General features: G+C 38.8%; 1 protein-coding gene across 2 annotated transcripts in view; it reads right to left on the reverse strand.

Moving 5' to 3' along the window:
• The window catches only part of LOC134637222 (RNA-binding motif, single-stranded-interacting protein 3), a 126,659-nt gene that overhangs the window by 40,857 nt on the left and 68,324 nt on the right, over nucleotides 1-17,478 (reverse strand). For both annotated transcript variants that reach the window (XM_063487590.1, XM_063487589.1), the window contains exons 5-6: nucleotides 1,571-1,728; nucleotides 542-621 (exon numbers count right to left, since the gene is read on the reverse strand). In XM_063487590.1, the coding sequence (XP_063343660.1) occupies nucleotides 542-621; nucleotides 1,571-1,728 (238 nt within the window). The remainder of the gene's footprint in view (nucleotides 1-541; nucleotides 622-1,570; nucleotides 1,729-17,478) is intronic.

The raw sequence follows: 17,478 nt of genomic DNA on the forward strand, positions 1-17,478 counted from the left end.
CCTTTTCAAATGTCTTCAGCTCAGAGTTAAAAAGGCATCAAGATTTTGCTGTTTATTAAGGGAAAATGTGGAGACAGATTGTTTGCCTTGGGAGATGCCTGTCTGATGTTTGTACATGTGCCTCAGTCTGCATCTTGTTCAGAGAAAGAATTAATCACTCACATCTTCCTGCTAAATAAGCTCAAGGAGGTTCAACGAGTGGGGGAGAAAAAACAGGAGAGAGAGAGGATAATTAGAGAAGATGCTTTATCAGTTGCATTGACCCTGGGTTGGATGTAGACTGACATTGTAATACCAAAAGGTGGATACAGCTATAGCATGACTGCAACTGATCAAACCTGCCACAAATTCATGAAAAACTGCTGAAAAATTCAAATTCCATAACGCTGACTTTGATTTAAAAAAGTGACCACACAACTTTGTCAGCTTTCTGACAGTTCTTTTCTCAACAATACACATTGAAATTTTATCAAAGATGGATAACGTTCAGAGTCTACGGGCAGGATTTGTAATTCTGATTAAGTCTCAGAGTGACACCTACCAGTCATGCCTGGAGGGGTTTTCAAAAATTTCCCATTGAAATTTTGAATCACCACATCACACTTCTCTGTTGACTCCATCCTGGGATAAAGAAAAATAAAAGGAGGAACTTCAGGACAATTGCTACAAGATACAGAAGCTACAATTCTGCTTAGTTCAACATGCACAAAAGGTACTGAGGTTCTTTAAAAGTAATCCATCCAGATATAAGTGCAGTCTTGTAAGTGCCTTCTGGTTTATGCATCTTGGTTATCTATGAATGCCTGAGAAAAAGGCCTTAGGTAGGACTGTGCATGTCTGTGTGTTTGTGTGTCTGTTTTCTATGGGGTTTCCTCTCCTTTGTCCCAGTTTAAAAGCTCCATTCAGTCTGATCTGTTGTGTGTCATGTCCTCTTTGTCTGCCCCTATTCAGCTCTGCTCACCCAATCACAGCTCAATGACTAATTGCCTGCTTGGCAAGCAAAAGCCAGTGTGTCAGTCTGTGTGTGTGTGGAGAACAGCAAAACGGTGACGGTGACTAAAGAGTTAGAGGCTGTGTGTGTGTTCGGGATGTGAACACGCATGACGGTGTGGGTCGTGGGTTTTGTTCATGTAGCCAGTGACCCTGAATGTAGCTGACTTCATTCTAATCACTGACACACTCTAGGATGCAACTGAGAAGGCCCCCCTCCGTATACACATACATTCAAAGTGGGCCAAAGGTGCAGGAAAATGGATTGGTATCTGTACAGCTAAAATACCTTCAGCTGCAAATGGAAATGAATCAGCTCAGGATCACATTGTAATTATCTTAAAGAATGTGGATTATAGTAATTACATTAACAATTTTTTTTATTATGTGCCCAATATGTAATTATAGCAATCGGAATAAACATATGGTCGATAATTCACAAGTGATTTTTTTCCCCTCAGTGACCTTTAAGGCAGTGCAGTAATATCTAATATTTAAAAAAATAAAATAAAATAAAATCAAAGCTAGTAGTGGAAAGCATAATCTCAGTAACTCAAGAATCCCAAGTATCCTGCGGTACCTGGCAAAGCCAACTCCTCTGCTAAGGCCATTGGCATCCCTCAGTATCCGCGTGGAAATGACGTGACCAAAAGGCTTCAGCATGTTCTCCAACTCCTGCTCATCCATCGACACAGGCAGGTTAGATATGTAAAGATTGGTGGGGTCCTGCTCCTGTTGCTGTGAAGAGAGAGGGGTAGAGGGTGAACAATCAGTGTCAATTCAAACCAGAAAAGAGCAGATGCATCTGTTTTACAGTAATGTGCAAAGGACTTGAGCCACCTCTCGTTTCGTCATATTTTGCTTCCAAGGAGGCAGATGTTATTGTCGTTTTTTAAAGTGGTTTTGAGCAACAGGGATTTCTTGAGGGTCTTTCAAAGTTTCAGAAGTGGACAGTGGCTGTTTTTTCACAAATTTTCAGTCCAGTCCTTGTACTTCACCTTTTCTTAGGAATGTTTTTTAAGCCACTTAAAAATGACATATGAATGTTCAAGGATAAAGGAATCAAACTAAACAAGTGAGCCAGTGTTGTGTCTTCTGTCTACATGTAACAGGCAACTTGGCAAACAACCACTTTTAAATTGTATGTTTAGGCACTTATCTGGTAGCAGCCTGCTGCAATAAACATGGTGGTACCCTCTGTTTAGTGAAGTATATGAAAAATTGTAACAGTTTGAAGGGCATAAAACTGTATTTTTGCACCAACAAGGTGATTCCCAAAGAGCTATTACATGCAAATTTATCATCTACTAGCATGGTGTGCAATGTGTGCTCCAAAAAAAAAAAAAAAAAAAAAGTATCTGAGGAAACTGGACAATTGGAGGAAGTCATGTCCTTAAGAAATAGAAACAAAATTCAGGACCTTCAGGTAATCCATCTACTGTTCACTGAGGACTCATCAGAAATGGTGTCAGTGCAAGGAGCCATTTTTAAAGAAGAGAAACGAAGAGAAAAATCTGAGGTGTGCCAAATCATCACTCCACTGGACAGAAAGTCAGTGACAGGCCTTATGTCGTCAGTATGTTCAGAGGTGAGAGGGGTACAACGGTGAGTGTCTCCATTCCAGCTAGTGGTGTCGAGGGCTTGTCGAAAGTAATGGAATTATGAACACAGAAAGGTACAGCCAGATTTTGATACAGTACCATCTGGAAATTGGCAGTGGCTTCATTTTTTAGCAAAAAAATGATCTCAAACTTACTGCCGGTGCAGCAAGTTCAGATTTAAACACACACACACACACACACACACACACACACACACACACACACTCACACACTATCAGTCATGGATTGGCCTCTGCAGAGCCATACCAAATATTGACTTTCAAGCTTGTCACAATTTTGTCTTCTGTTTACAGATTTCAGTAAATCCCTACACCTATTTCCTATTTTCCTCAGAAAATATGAAATGAGAGGTGACTCAGGACTTAACTCTTAATTCTCTCAAACTTAAGCCAGTAAAATGGCTGCTCATTGATAGAGAAAATGGGTAAAAATATTATGTTACAGGAAAATAACCATTTCATCTATTCATTCATAATAATTTAGCTTCTTAAAATATGTGTTACAAATATAAAGTGATGGCAATGGAAAATAGATGTTGACTTAACACTGTTTTTTGTGTAAAAAGTTCAGAAGCTGACTATTTTGCTTCCCCCAAATCTGGTTTTCCAGCAATAAATGCATTAAATGTTAAGCTGTTTATTTCCATATTTATAACTGAACACTCCACTGCAACATATCTGTGAATTTAACTCTAGAGGAAGCATATCTTTGCGAACGGGAATAAAAATTTCATTGAAAAGGCAGAACATTCACTTCATGCTCAGACCCCTGAAGCAATAAGGAAACCCCCTCCAGATTCATAAATGTTAACAGAGATGTATTAAATTTTTCCAGGGGAATGAAGGAACCTCCTTCTTATGTGCTTCTCAGTTAGTTATACTAGTATACTTCAATTATTTTTTGCTCTGCTTGGCAGCACTCCACTGAAATGATCCTCCGCAGGAGACCAAAGCCTGTGTGTGTGGTGCTTACAAATTAAAATAGCATTGAATCTAGAAAATGGTCTGACAGAGTGGTATTTCAGATTTATTATTATTTATTTTTTTAAAAAAAAACAAAGGATTAAGTACAATACATGCATGGTCCATAGCAACATGATTTCAATTACTTCAGTATTTCACGAACATTATTAGACATTCCCCAAGAGTTTCTGTTGATGCTGTAAATGGTTCTGTGATGTTTCATAACTTACAACTGCTGTAATGTAATGCTTATGCAATGCTTATGTACATATTCACTTTAAGCTTGGTAATATTTGACTCATGACCACTATAAAACCTACAATTTCTGTTCTTGGCTTTTTCTAAACTAAAATGCATTTTGACACAATCAGCGAGGATAAGTGCCTCTAGAGTCTACAAGACATTTCATAACATAAATAATGTCACTACTCATTTATATGTAACATAATTCTGCTGTTATAATGCAAAAATAATAGTGTGTAGCGTGTAATATGCTGTAATTCAACAATTTTATTTCTGAAGCAACAGTTCACAGCAATAATATTCATCTTAAGGTGCTTTATACTGTAAAGGTAAAGATCCTACAATATAAACACTGACATATACTGTAAACACATGGTGAGTAAACACAAAAGTCCAGCAAGTTCATCAAGTAAAGATGGAGTTTGTCTCCCAAACCCTAATAGCTGAATGTTAGGGTAAGTTCTAAGAACCACAATTAGGCCTGTGGTCCAACAGTGAACATGGTACTAGGAGGTCTTTGAGACAGGATGGGGCATAACCATTCAGGCCTTGTAGGTGAAAGTAAATATCTTAAATTCAATTCTGGATTTAAACAGGGAACCAGCCCCTAGCCCTGCGACCTGTCCAGTGGTGTGCCCTGCTTCTCGACCTATGATAGCTGGGATAGGCTCCACATCCATGATAGGCAGTCATGGATATGGTTAATGTTTGTGTTGAAGGACACAAGCTTGACAAAAATAATTAGGTAGAAAGTAGAAGCAGAAAATTAAACATGTACATGCCTGGAGTTTAACTGATATTTGTAATCTGGCTTTACACTCTAGAGCGATAACTATATCACCTGAACTGCAGTGTTTTCTAATCATTGTACATAAGGGAAGCATAAGGTGAAAAGCATCTGTCCCAGCTTTAACAAAAGTACAAATCAAAGCTTTGCATTTGCTTAAGTGGTGTGTTCTAGTATCTGTAGTGAAATACTGCAACTAACTATACTAAATGTTTCACTCAGCTCAAGCAGGACAAGGACAGCAAAAACACTGTCGGAGACCGGGACAAGATCATTAGTAACCTTCATTAGTGCCGTTTCTGTGTTACAGTGTACAACAAACCTGACTAAGATTCTTCAAAGTGACCATTCCTCTGCAAATTACTGAAAAATCTGGAGAGCAAGTTAATAATGGCTACGATTATAACCCATAAAGACCAATTACAAATAAAGCTTTATTGTACAGCAAAGAAAACCAACAAGGAGGCATTCATTGCTCTTTGCAAAAATAATTACTAGTTATTTTTCTTATTTGACTAAATAATTTTCATCTACTGAATCAAGCAGCCATTTAACATTTAAGTTCTGTCAGTCTGAAACTCCCTATGTCAAAGTCAAGTGGCTTTTATTGTCATTTCAACCATGTACAGTGGTACAGTAGAGTGTGAAACGAGACAACGTTCCTCCAAGACCCTGGCGCTACATATGACATAACAAACACAGGACTATGTAAAGTGCAATGTGCAAAATTGCCCAAATAACCAAGACAAGACAGTGCAACACTAGACATAACAGGATGATACAGACAGAAGACAGTTCAATGGAAACATGAAAAATACTGAGTATTGTGCAAAACGTAACTTACTGTCTGAAGGTGTGCGCAAGATACTGGTAGTGACGTGTATGAAGGTGTGCGTGTGTGTCCCTATGTGGGGTTATATGGACATTTATCCATATCTGAGCTGCTGTCAAGGGATAACAGCAAAAGAAAATACTGCATAGTCAGTAAAACTCAAAAATAACCATTTGATTTGACTACCTGAGATAATTGAAGCATCATATTAACTTCAGGTAAAAAAATTTTAAAATACTTGAGGGCAGTAGGTTTTGTCACTTTGACTCAGAGTACATCACCAAGTAGGGCTGTGCGATATGACCAAAATCTTATATCCCGATATAAGACATCTATCGTCCGATAACGATATAAATCACAAAAATTTAACATTGTTTTTGTAAATTCTGTGAATCTCGGGCAGCTCGACTTGCGTGAAGTGTTTCCAGCTGGGCGTCATGTACCTGGAGTCGAGTGTTTTAACCGATGCATGAAACTATAGATTTTTAGACATAAGTTGTAACGGCTGCCGTTTTCTTTGTGAGTATTTATTACACAGCGTGCTGCGGGGAAAAGCCTGTTCTAACGTTTGAGTCTAAGGTTTTATTTTTTAGCACCTGACGGCTCTTTTTTGCTTCTCATCCGAAAATACTCTGCATACTCTTTCACGTGATTCAGTTTATTTTGAATAGTCTCAACAGGATCTTGAGCTTTATTGTGAAAGGTTTATGTGGAAAATAAACAAGCGGACACGTGACGCGATGGTTTTACCATCGTTGTTGCTAACGACAACGCATAAATACAGGCGCTTGTCGGTCCGTAGTGTGGTTATATTAAATATAAGAGAAAGAGAACTTCAAAAAATTAATATAACCACTACAGTGACCATCAAAACGATGAAAAAACATTGCCGTAAACAGTTTATTTTGCGACACCACGAAACAAACGATAGCGTAAAATTAAACAATAGACGTTTTTATATCGTCATCCGATATATATCGTTATATCGAACAGCCCTATCACCAAGGGGTCCTCCTTGTTTGAAAGAGACCAATGAATATAGCCAAAAAAGTCTGTTTCTATGTCCATACGGCCACCTGACCGTAGTTTTAAGACAGACTTGAAACACTGTGATCTCATCATGAAAACATTTTAATAAGGTCTGTCTTGAAAAGCAGAGAAACTACAATTTACACAGGTCTGAAGCGAGCACAAGACTTTGATGATTTCAGTGATGTAACTCTTTCAGGGAGATGACTCTGAAAGCAATGACAGATACTACAGCTGTAAAATTCTGCAGCTTTGATGTTGCTTCTTTCGTCTGTCACTGCTTTTATAAATGGGAGCGCACAGAAACATGCAAGCAAATGTAAAGGAGTATGTCCAAAGTCAGAGGCTCTGTGTGGGAAGACAACTGTGTCATCTTACATTGGACACTCAGCCAAAGGAAAACCCTTGCTGATGGAGAGATATATTCAGATGTTAGAAAGAAAGGTAAAATATTTCAGACTTCTTCACTGAAGTCGTTCTGCTTATTCTGAGTCACTGATTACATAGATTGCTTCGGTCACAGTCTGCCAAGCTTGGGTCTCCCACTTTCCAAGCATCTCTGGGGCATGCAAAGAAAAGACTTCAGTGGATAAAGAAAACATTTAGATTTAAAGACAGGCTCATCAGGTAGCTCTTTTATTGCATAAACACAAAGGTATTCACACACAAACACATGTACACACACCCAAACTGCTGACCTCTAAACTTTGGGGAGCCAGTGGCTATGATGTGCTGTGAGCATGGTTTGGGTCTACTGCAGAGAAATACAAAACTATTCTGAGACAGAATTGTTCTGAGAAATCTTCTTTACTAAGGTCACCATGAAGGCATACAATTCACATAATTTTCACATAATTTTCATGCTGATTAAACCATTCAATGACCCTTTGAGCCCCATCCTAGAAGAGACTATTTCAGTCATGAAAGAAATCTAAAACATATGATAACGGTGGTCACTAAAGCAAGTTTGTAATGATTTGCATCTACCTTCCCCCCACCCTTTTCTTGATGATGGTGGTGGGACGGTTCCCAAACCATTCCAAAGAAATTCCTTCTATAGCATAACAAAGCCACTGGGTCTTGGTGGCACAGTTTCCATTTTTCTTTCCTGTAATTTGTCACAGACACTGGAAGCACAGTAAGGACAGGGGTTGATGTCTTCATGCCCATTATAAACAAAAAGAATGAGTATGTTAATGCAGGCACCTGAGAACAGTTTTAAAGCAGGTTAAAAATGTTATCGCCACACAAAGATGATCTCAAGGACCTTTTATTATGATTCAAACAAACAACCATGTGTCTGACAATACCGTGAGCTTACTAGTAATGAAAATAACACAGAAAAATACATTTATGCTTCAACACAGAGCTTTGATTTTGAAGAAATAATCTACCGATAATACTGGCAGGCCAATATTGTTGGGTGATATTAGCTATTAGTCAAAATATTGGTGTGTGAATTTATAACAGGCGATAGATGAAAATTTAATAAAGATCAAACAGACATGAAAAAAAGAAATCCTCAAACATTTTATGTTGATGTTGCATAGTTTGTCCACCAGAAGGCACTCTGCAACTTCCCTTTTGGAATGCCATTTAAACAATCAAAGCTGATCCAATCAGAGTTCGGCAGAGCATAAATCATTAAATAAATAACTACACATAACTGAGAAATCTGGTTATGTTTCCTTTGTCTGAAAGGAAAAAAAATATTGGCTAATATATCAGTTTTCCAGATTTTTAAATCACCTAATATCGGTATCACATCGATCTTAAAAATCCTACATCAGTCAGGCTTTATTATTATTTGTCAATCAAAGCCTTAATATAACATGTCCAGTGGATTTATATAGCTATGTGAAAAACTGTTACAATACACAACCAGTTTTAAGGCTCTCTAAACTGTAAAAACCCAAGAGAAGATTCAGCAGTGAAACACTCTCTAAAGCTAATAAGGGAGAAAGCTACAAAACGGTATCGCTGCACATCCAAGTTACAGGAATCCACTAGAGAAATCGCAGAGGAAACTAAAACACAGCAGTTGCCATGTTAGACAGTTGAAAGTCTGAATTTCTGTCATTCAAACAAATAAGCTGCAGACTCTATGCTGTGCATTACTCTCTTACTGTGGTACCACTGACAGAATCCCTCTCCTGCTGCTTGCAAACCACTAAAAGATTAAATGGTAAACCAGAACATTTCCTAACCCTGTGGTCAGTTTGGTCATCAAAAGACAATGCGTCTTATACAATAACTTTCAGCAGTTTGCCAATTTCAGAAGAAAAAACTGGGTCAGCTGTTGTTTAGGCACACATTTTCCATATAGTTTGCAATTTCTTTAACAAGGGGAATGAATGCAGAAAAAACAAGAGGGAAGCCATAACCTCACTACTATTCTTCTACATTTATGTCTTTCATGCCTAAAAATTTTAGGCTCTCTTTCCATCATTCTTATTGGCTCCATCGGGGGAAATCTTGTGGAAGATGAGCATGAAAATCAATGGGGGCAATGTAATGTTTTACTGTCACAATTTAAATTTTACTACAATACCTCCTTTCAAAACAGATTTCTGCACAATCTGTGCATTTGCACTGCAAGTGGGATATGAGCTAAGGTGCTCTGGAGCACCCACACGTGAATGAACTCTACTTGACTTTGCTTAAAGTTGCTGTTTGCACAAAGTTACTTCACAGTGATCTCTCACTCTGCATGTTGCAAATGACTCACTTCTCTCTTCCTCTGTCCCCACGTCATTCTCTCTGTCTCACTCACTCTCTCTCGTTGTAACATCTGTCGCAAGCTGGAAGCTGCTTCACACCAACTGTGCCTCTCTCTGACTGGGTAGCCTGCCTGCCAGCTAGTCAGCCAGTGTTTTCAGCCCCATTAAACCTCATTGCTGCATTATTATAACAGGTCTATGCCTCTAATGCTCCTTCCTGGTTACACTGCAAGGCAAAGGCACCTGCTGAGGAGCTGGAGGGTAAAGCGAGGGCAAAGCAACGGTTAAATATCTGTGAGAAATGCCAGCTCAGTCTGCGTGTCAGTCTGCATGAGCTGAGACGGTACTCGAGCATCACTTTTCTCCGCAATTCAGCTCATATCTGAAATGCCAACACTTCACATCAGAACTAACACTTTATTACCTCCCACGACCCTTAAAGAAATGAGGAATTGAACATGGATGGAAGGAAAGATGAAGAAAAACATAGTGTAGACAGAGAAACGCTTTGAAAACAGACAGCTGACCACTTTCAACCAGAAGCAGGCTGATTTGAGAAAGCATTATGTGTTGAGTTTTCCTTTTTACCTACCCCTCTTTATTTAATCACACTCGTTTCCTCTTTTAATCCATCCATTCTTACTTCTCCTTCACCCACCTCCTTCCAATGCTCTAACTTCCTCCAATCTGTTCACCCTCCCCCTTTTCTCTCCTTTTTCCCCTACTTGCTATTTGCTCCTCCTCTCTGCTCAGATTAAAACCTAATCTCCTATAATGGTAGCCTTGCTGTCTAAAACACTATCTGAATGCTTAATTAATATTTAAAGGGCAGAAATTTCCCTCCTCTCCCTTCTCATTCTTTTCCTGTCCTCCTTCCACTTTTCTCTGCTTCTGTGTCATTTTCCTTCATCTCTCATGGCCAGCTCTCGCCGTCTGCATTTCTAACTTCTTTCATCTTGCTCTTCCTTAAGTTCTAATCTTTCATAATGATTGTCTGAGTGTCTAAATGCTCTCTAACGGCTTAATCAATACTTAATGAACATACCATAAATACTTTATGAACCCTAAACCCTGAAATCCCCAGGGTTTCATTAGCCATGGAGATATACACTTTTCTACATCTTCGACATGACTGGAAGCTCACTGAAATCAACACTGGATACTGATTACATCATCATTTAGTCTCTGGTCAGTACATATTATCGTAGCAATGGCAGCTGCTTCTAAGATACGTGTGTTTATATGTCTGTAACAGACAGATCATTAAAAAATTGTCTATGCAAGATGCCATTTTATCCAGCTGTAGCGATACATGGGATGTATCTTTTGTAGTAATTCTAACGCTTTCGATACGCCACCCACACATATTAAACTGCTTTGCACTTCCAACTACATGTCAATTTATTACTAATGGATGTGTGAGTATTTTGAGGGAATTGGGTTTGATATGCAATGGGGCACATGCCTTGATGCATGTTTAATCATCCAGGTAAGAAAATCCCAAAAAGTTGATTCTGGTCATCTGGGCGTAGCGTTTTCAGAGGGAGAAACGTTTCATTGCTCATCCAAGTGACTTCTCCCACTGAAAACGCTACGCCCAGATGACCAGAATCAACTTTCTGGGAGTGGGGCACATGCTTTCAGCTTCCACACACACACATTTTTCAATCAAAAATAAATAAATAAGATAAAAACGAGACAAATCCATGCACTCTGTAAATTCCAGTTTTCTGCTCTGGTTAATTGGCTACAAAAGGTCAATTAGCTTAGCTAACCTTTAAAGGATTGCAGTAACGTTCCAGCATCATTAAAACTGTAGTTCAAGGTTTTTCGAGTGATGACATATGAGAATATATTCAGAAGTAGAAAAGCTGTTTTCCACTCTGTGACTCTCTAGTGGCTGTGAAGTGGCAAAGAAACCCTGATGACTCAAAGAAATGGCATCACTCTTGACTAAGTGAGAGACTGACTATGTTTCAATGTTTAATTCAATTACAGGACAGTTTTTTTCATCCACAGGCTTCTAACACTGCATCTTCACACTCTGTGTGACTCATTTCAAGCATTAGGAGATGCCTTTCTAGATAATTGGAGCTACACACACACAAAGATCTCACAGTTACACATAAAGCCATTAATCCGTTTACCCATCTATCCATTAATTTACATGTTTACTTGTTTCCTTTTCCCTCTTTTCTTGGACTTCTCCCCTGTCCTGGCATTGCAATTTCAATATGGCTTCTTCCACTCTTCTCATGTTTTACTCACTCTGTCTCTACTGTGTATTAAAAGGCCAGTAATTCGTCACAAAGTGCAGTTCCTGCTGCACATCAGTGTGCAGGCTGCTCATCTGCCAGCCGCCCAGAGCTGGAATCAATCACCCAATCCTGAGACACTGAAACCATCAGGGAGGGTCAGACATAGAGGAGAAAGAGACACACAAGTACATGGAGAGGAAGACAGAAAGAGTGTAGGTGGACATGCAGACAGAAAAGCCTTGTGTGGATTAAGTAAAAATTTCCTCAACTGGATACAGACAAAAAGGTTTCATAAGTTGAGCAATTTAATTTCCCTTGGGTGTGATTTGAAATAAGAAAAACAGAAATCATGAGATAGGCGGATACATCAATAGACTAAACAAAACGCTGGTCCAGATGTAACGTTCCATCTGTCATATTGCTTTTTTTTTGTTGCTGTTTATTCTTCAAAGTGACCACACAAATGTAACTTATGAGTGTGGGCCTGATTCCTAGCAGCTGAGTAGAAGTGGTGTCATTTCCTGTGGTTATGTGGCTGTTGTTGCTTTCTGGCACGGCGCTGAATCTTTTTCATCCCAAGTTTCTCATCTTATGCGAAGCCAGCAGAAACAGGTGAGTGATCCCTGTTGGGATTAAGACTATGCTTTTAGCTGACTGGTAAAAAGTTTGAGGATCCTCCTTGAGAAGTTTTTAAAGAAAATATATAACAAATGTTACATTAATTCCTTATAGCTGATTGCTAGAACGCAAGGTAATAAGCCAACGGAAGATAGTACTATAACACAAAAATCCAAGCACAAGGATGATACACACAAACACCTCCACAGCTCACCCTGTGTGCACATTGTACACACACTTCTCTCTCTATTTAGTTCTCCCTTTCTTTCTCTTCTGTAGTACTGAATGCTGTAATCAACACTAATGGGACTCAGCTGTTGGCCAGTCTAATTACCTGGAATGCAGACAGATGATCACTGAAGCAGGCCTACACACACACACACACACACACACACAGTCAGGTTTCCATCACTTCAGAGGACATTACATTAACTTCATTTCCTAAAGACCGACTCTAACCTAAATCACAACCAATATCTTCCTTCGAGTCCTTATCCTAACTCAAACCTAAAATTAAACCTTAAGTCTTCACCCTAAAATGTAATGATTTGCCTAATGGGGCTTTGAGTTTATCCCCAAACACATGTCTTCACAATGTGATTGTGTAATTTGTCCCCACAGTATAATTAATACCACTGCACACAGACAGACACACACTGCAGTATTTTACTTTCATGCACCTGCCACTTTTTGTGTGTGTGTCTCTCTGCAGTCTTGGTTTTATGTGGTGTTTTGGCGGCATGTGCTTTTAGAGATTGCGTGTGGATGCATTTGCAAAAAGTCAGTAAGAAGCAAATACATTTAGCTTCTAACTGTTTATGCTTCTTCTCCTACTCAGGAAGTCCAAGTAAAAAGCCTGGCAGAGAAAATCATGTCGTTAAATTTACACAAAACCTCTTCACTCTTTATGCCTCAGTTTTATATTAACCGAACGATTCCAGTGATTTTCCCTAACTATATTTTCCCATTAACTTCACTTGTGCCATTTACCTCTAACCAACGACTGGACAAAGACAAACTTCTTGAAGGAGGTGAGAAACAAGGAGAAACAAAACTAAAGTAAAATAACCTTGAGTTAAAAAAAATAAAAATAAAAAAATAAAAAAAAGCTTTAAGTTTTTTTTCTGCCACGGTTGTGACAGAGCATCACCTAGTACTCTGAAAGCCTCACATAATGCAATATACAATAAAAAGATCAAGAATTTGTACCTTTTACAGTAGAAATAGGGCACACTGAAATGCTGTCAAGGACAAAACATTTCACAACAACAACAGAGCTTCCAGTCTCACGAGATAGAACAACAAAGATATTGTTAAGACTTAAATGTTCATAAAAACAGAGATTTTGAAACAAATCTTTTGTATGTCTGATGAATGTGTCTGTGTCATCCGAGGCCTCATCAGCCTGATGTCATACTGTCTGCCTGAGGAAAGAATGGGCTCGGGGGAAATCCTCAATCTAAATGATTAATACAACCTGGAACCAAGGCGAGGACTTGTCTGTCACTCTGCAGGTACACAGAGTATGTAACACCTTTGAGTATGTGGGGTAGGGAACGATGTGTGTGTGGTGGGTTGGGGTCAGCATTTGAAGGGCTGTTTAAAGCTACTTCAGAGGGATTTGTTAATGATTACAACTACATAGACAAACACACACCCAGAGGTGTCACACTGACTGCAAATGATCAAGGCAGAACTTACGGAGAGGAAGTGATGGGTAAACAAAAGAGATGAGCAAAAGGAAATTTTAAATAGATGACAGAATGATTATCACGTGACTGCAGAATGCATGTGAAATATACATGTTACCAGTTCTGGGCTGGACCCCTTTAACCTTTAGAACTGGTTTGAGGCACAGGGGCAACAAGGAGCTGGACACCTCAGAGATTTTGGTCCATATTAACATAGCATCACACCTGCTGCAGATCTGGCAGCTGCACATCCATGATGCAAATATCCCATTCCACTACATGCCAAAGGTCCTCTGCTGGTGACTGTGGAGCCCATTAAAGTACAGCGAACTCATTGTCATGTTCAAGAAACTAGTTTGAGATGGTTTGAGCTTTGTGAGCCTTATCCTTCTGGAAGCAGCCATCAGGAAATGGGTACACTAAAGGCATGGACATGGTCAGCAACAACATGCCCAGTGCTACTAAGGGGCTCAAACTGTTTCAAAAAACAAACAACCCCCACCCCAAAACCCCAAAACAAATCCCCCAAACTATTATACCACCTGCCAGGTGGTGGTTTAAGGACAGAGCCACGCTTTCAACTTTTTTATGCCAAATTCAGACCTTACCATCCAAATCTTGCAGCAATCGAGACTCATCAGATCGGGCGATGTTTTCCAATATTTTGTTGTTCAAAATGTAGCCTCATTTTCCTATTAGCTAACAGAACGCTGTGGTCTTCTCCTGCTGTAGCAGATGCTCTTCTGCAGGTATTGTCTGTTGCATTCTTATCAGTTCAAAGCAGTCATCCCATTCTGGCATCAACAAGGCATTTTTACCCAGAGAACTGATGTCCACTGGATATCTTCTCATTTTCAGAAGATTATCTGTAAACCCTTGCCAATTCAAAGTCACTTAAATCATCTTTTGTCCTCATTTTGATGCTATTTCAGGTAATCTTTTAGGAAGGATCAGATCCTGAGTGCTTATATTAAGTATAGTAATTATCATTCTTGAAATTATCAAATATCTAAACTACAACACAATGCTGATTTATTAACTGTGCCCCTACATTCTCTAATGAGCAAAACAAGTGTTTTGTGTTAACAAGCAACAATAACTAATTATAGCTACTGGAGTTTTCATCAGTTTTTTTTTTTCCTCTTTTTTTTTAAAAATAAAGTCAGCACTTTGCACAGGAGTGTTTAAGCTTTATAACACCCTGCAGTGTGTCAGTAAAATGCAGGGAAAAGTCACAAAGACAATCAAAGATTCAAAGCCTGCAGTCCTGGATACATGGTCTGCATCCTTCACAGTAACTCTGCTACTCTTAATACTACTTTAACAGATTAAAACAAAGTGGAGTTCAGCTCCTAAATTCACTCACACATTACCTCTTCCACCCCCACTCTCTCTATCTCTTACTTTCACTGAATTGTTCCTTGATTGTCTGTCTGTATTGGAGCATTTCATTAGACAAATGCAATAAACCAGAAGGCCTGCTGGATAGCTGGATTATCATTGAGGAAGCACTTTCTCGGATAAGGAAAGCGAAAATTAATAAAGAAAGTTTTCAGACAAACTTATTAAATGCATTTTTTTTCCTTTGTTCCCCCCCCCTTTCTTAAATGGTATGTAGCTTGTCAGACAAAGCACTAGAAAAAGAAGTGAAGAGCCACAGCCAGAGAGAAAAATTAAAAAGGAAACTACAAATTTTTTTTTTTTTTATTTTATTTTTTTTTTTTTAAAAAGGTCCTGAAAAATTCAAGTGAAGAGAAGATTTGTGCTCTTGGCAGTGATTAAAACACTCAGAAGCACTGGCTAAGTGCTTCTGAGTTCTGAATCAAACTCTGAAAGAAGATGAGAGTTATCCAACGATGTATGTTCCCCCCCCCCATTATTTCATGTTACATGTAAAAATGCCAAGATACATAAGTGTAAAGAAAGCTGCCATTTGAAAACTGGTGCAGGAAAAATACCATCTAATTCGTTTCATCTTCATGAAAACATTTTTTGAGAAAATGCATGAAAAATCAAAGTATAAATGCAGGATTTTAAGGCAAGAGCTACAACCGTATTCTCAACTTCATTGAATTGCCGTAAAAGTCAAAAAAATGTGGCTGTCATACCAGGGTATATAACACTTGTAGTGCTTTATGAAAGCAGCAGAAATTTTGACGAGCTGGTAGATTTGCTGTATAACGGTTAAGCTGTCTGTGTCCGCCCACACCTTCCGCTGGCCTTGGCTATAAAGTTCAAGAGGAGAGAAATACTGGTTTACACTTCAATAAAAGACCTTTTTCATCAACTCTGCTCTTCTGACTACATCTGTCTCGCTGTAATCCAACCATCAAGGTCAAGTATGTGTATGTGCGTGAGAATGACTTTGTGTGCTGCAAGCAGGCAAGTTTAATCTCAGGGCAATCAAAATAAAGGAAAATAGCATTAGTGCAACTTTCCTCCACAACTTTAAATTTTTAATTTTCCTAACTGTGATTCAATCAGAGTGGCCTGAATGAAAAGTGTTATTTGGGTCAAAGCACTAGCATCTAATCTAATAGTTGTACTTCCATCATTTCACTCTTAAACATTCACACCTACTTTCCTGCACAGATCATTTTTCTGTAAGAGGCCACTGAGCAGCTCTAATGGAGTTCTGGGGTTTCATTTTCTCAAGGACACTGTGCAGTTTAAGTTAGCTTAGCTCTTCAGTGCCAAACACACGTTAAGCTAAAATGCATACTTCTGACCTTATTTTTAATTCTCAGCATGTCTATTAACTTTTTAAAAACAGAAATACACTTATTAGACAACTGTCACCAAATGCATACTTCATTTTCACACAGTCTACACGAGTGACTGAGCAGCCACTAGAGGATTTTTTTGCCCCAATACAAACACACAAACATGTGTACACATTTGCCAGTTGTGTGTTTTGTGCTTTCACATGACACTATTTCATCCTGATCAATGCCTTTGTCCTACAGACCCAAAGCTTGAAAGCTGTGGCCTGTTGCCATGGTTATCTCTATTTGAAACCAGAGGGATTAACCTCTGTTTGGCTTGGGAGAGAGACAGGAAGATAGAAAAAAATGAGACAGAGGAGCAAAACGAGAGGGAAAAGGTGTAGGAAAAACAAGGAGGAGTGAGAAATCCAATGAGTAACGAAATAAGCCAAACTGACAATAATAAACAGAGGGCCAGAGACACAGCAGTGTCCATTAACCCCCCCAAAATGTGACGTGTTTTGTTTTTTTCCCCCCAAAGTTTTCTGCACTACAGGGAGTATCAATCAACAATCACACTGCTGTTGGGTTGTTTTGATTAAGTAAAAATAACTGAACAAACACTGGTACCATGAATTGTTTTTTTCCCCATATTGTTTTTTAAAGCACATGATTCGAACTGTTTTTTTGTTTTGTTTTGTTAATAGAAAGGACTGGTGTACCTGCAATACCAGTAACATAATCAGCACTATAATGTTGCAAGCAACAAAACATAAAAACAAATCTGTGACTGACTTTATTTACATCTGTAATACTGCCAACTTGATCCCCTTCTTAAATTTTTCTTTTGGCCCAGCTCTGTTGATTTTGGGCTACACAGAAACCACTGTCACACAGCACATTTCAAAACTAAATATTGGGATTCTCTCACTGAGATGTTGCCTTTTCATTGTCAGTTGTTATGCTTTGTTGTGAAAAGCAACAAAAGCCATAGATGTTACACGCACAGAAAAACATAGTA

Source organism: Pelmatolapia mariae, linkage group LG10_11 (assembly GCF_036321145.2).
Source record: "Pelmatolapia mariae isolate MD_Pm_ZW linkage group LG10_11, Pm_UMD_F_2, whole genome shotgun sequence".
In the NCBI taxonomy this organism is placed as follows: domain Eukaryota; kingdom Metazoa; phylum Chordata; class Actinopteri; order Cichliformes; family Cichlidae; genus Pelmatolapia; species Pelmatolapia mariae.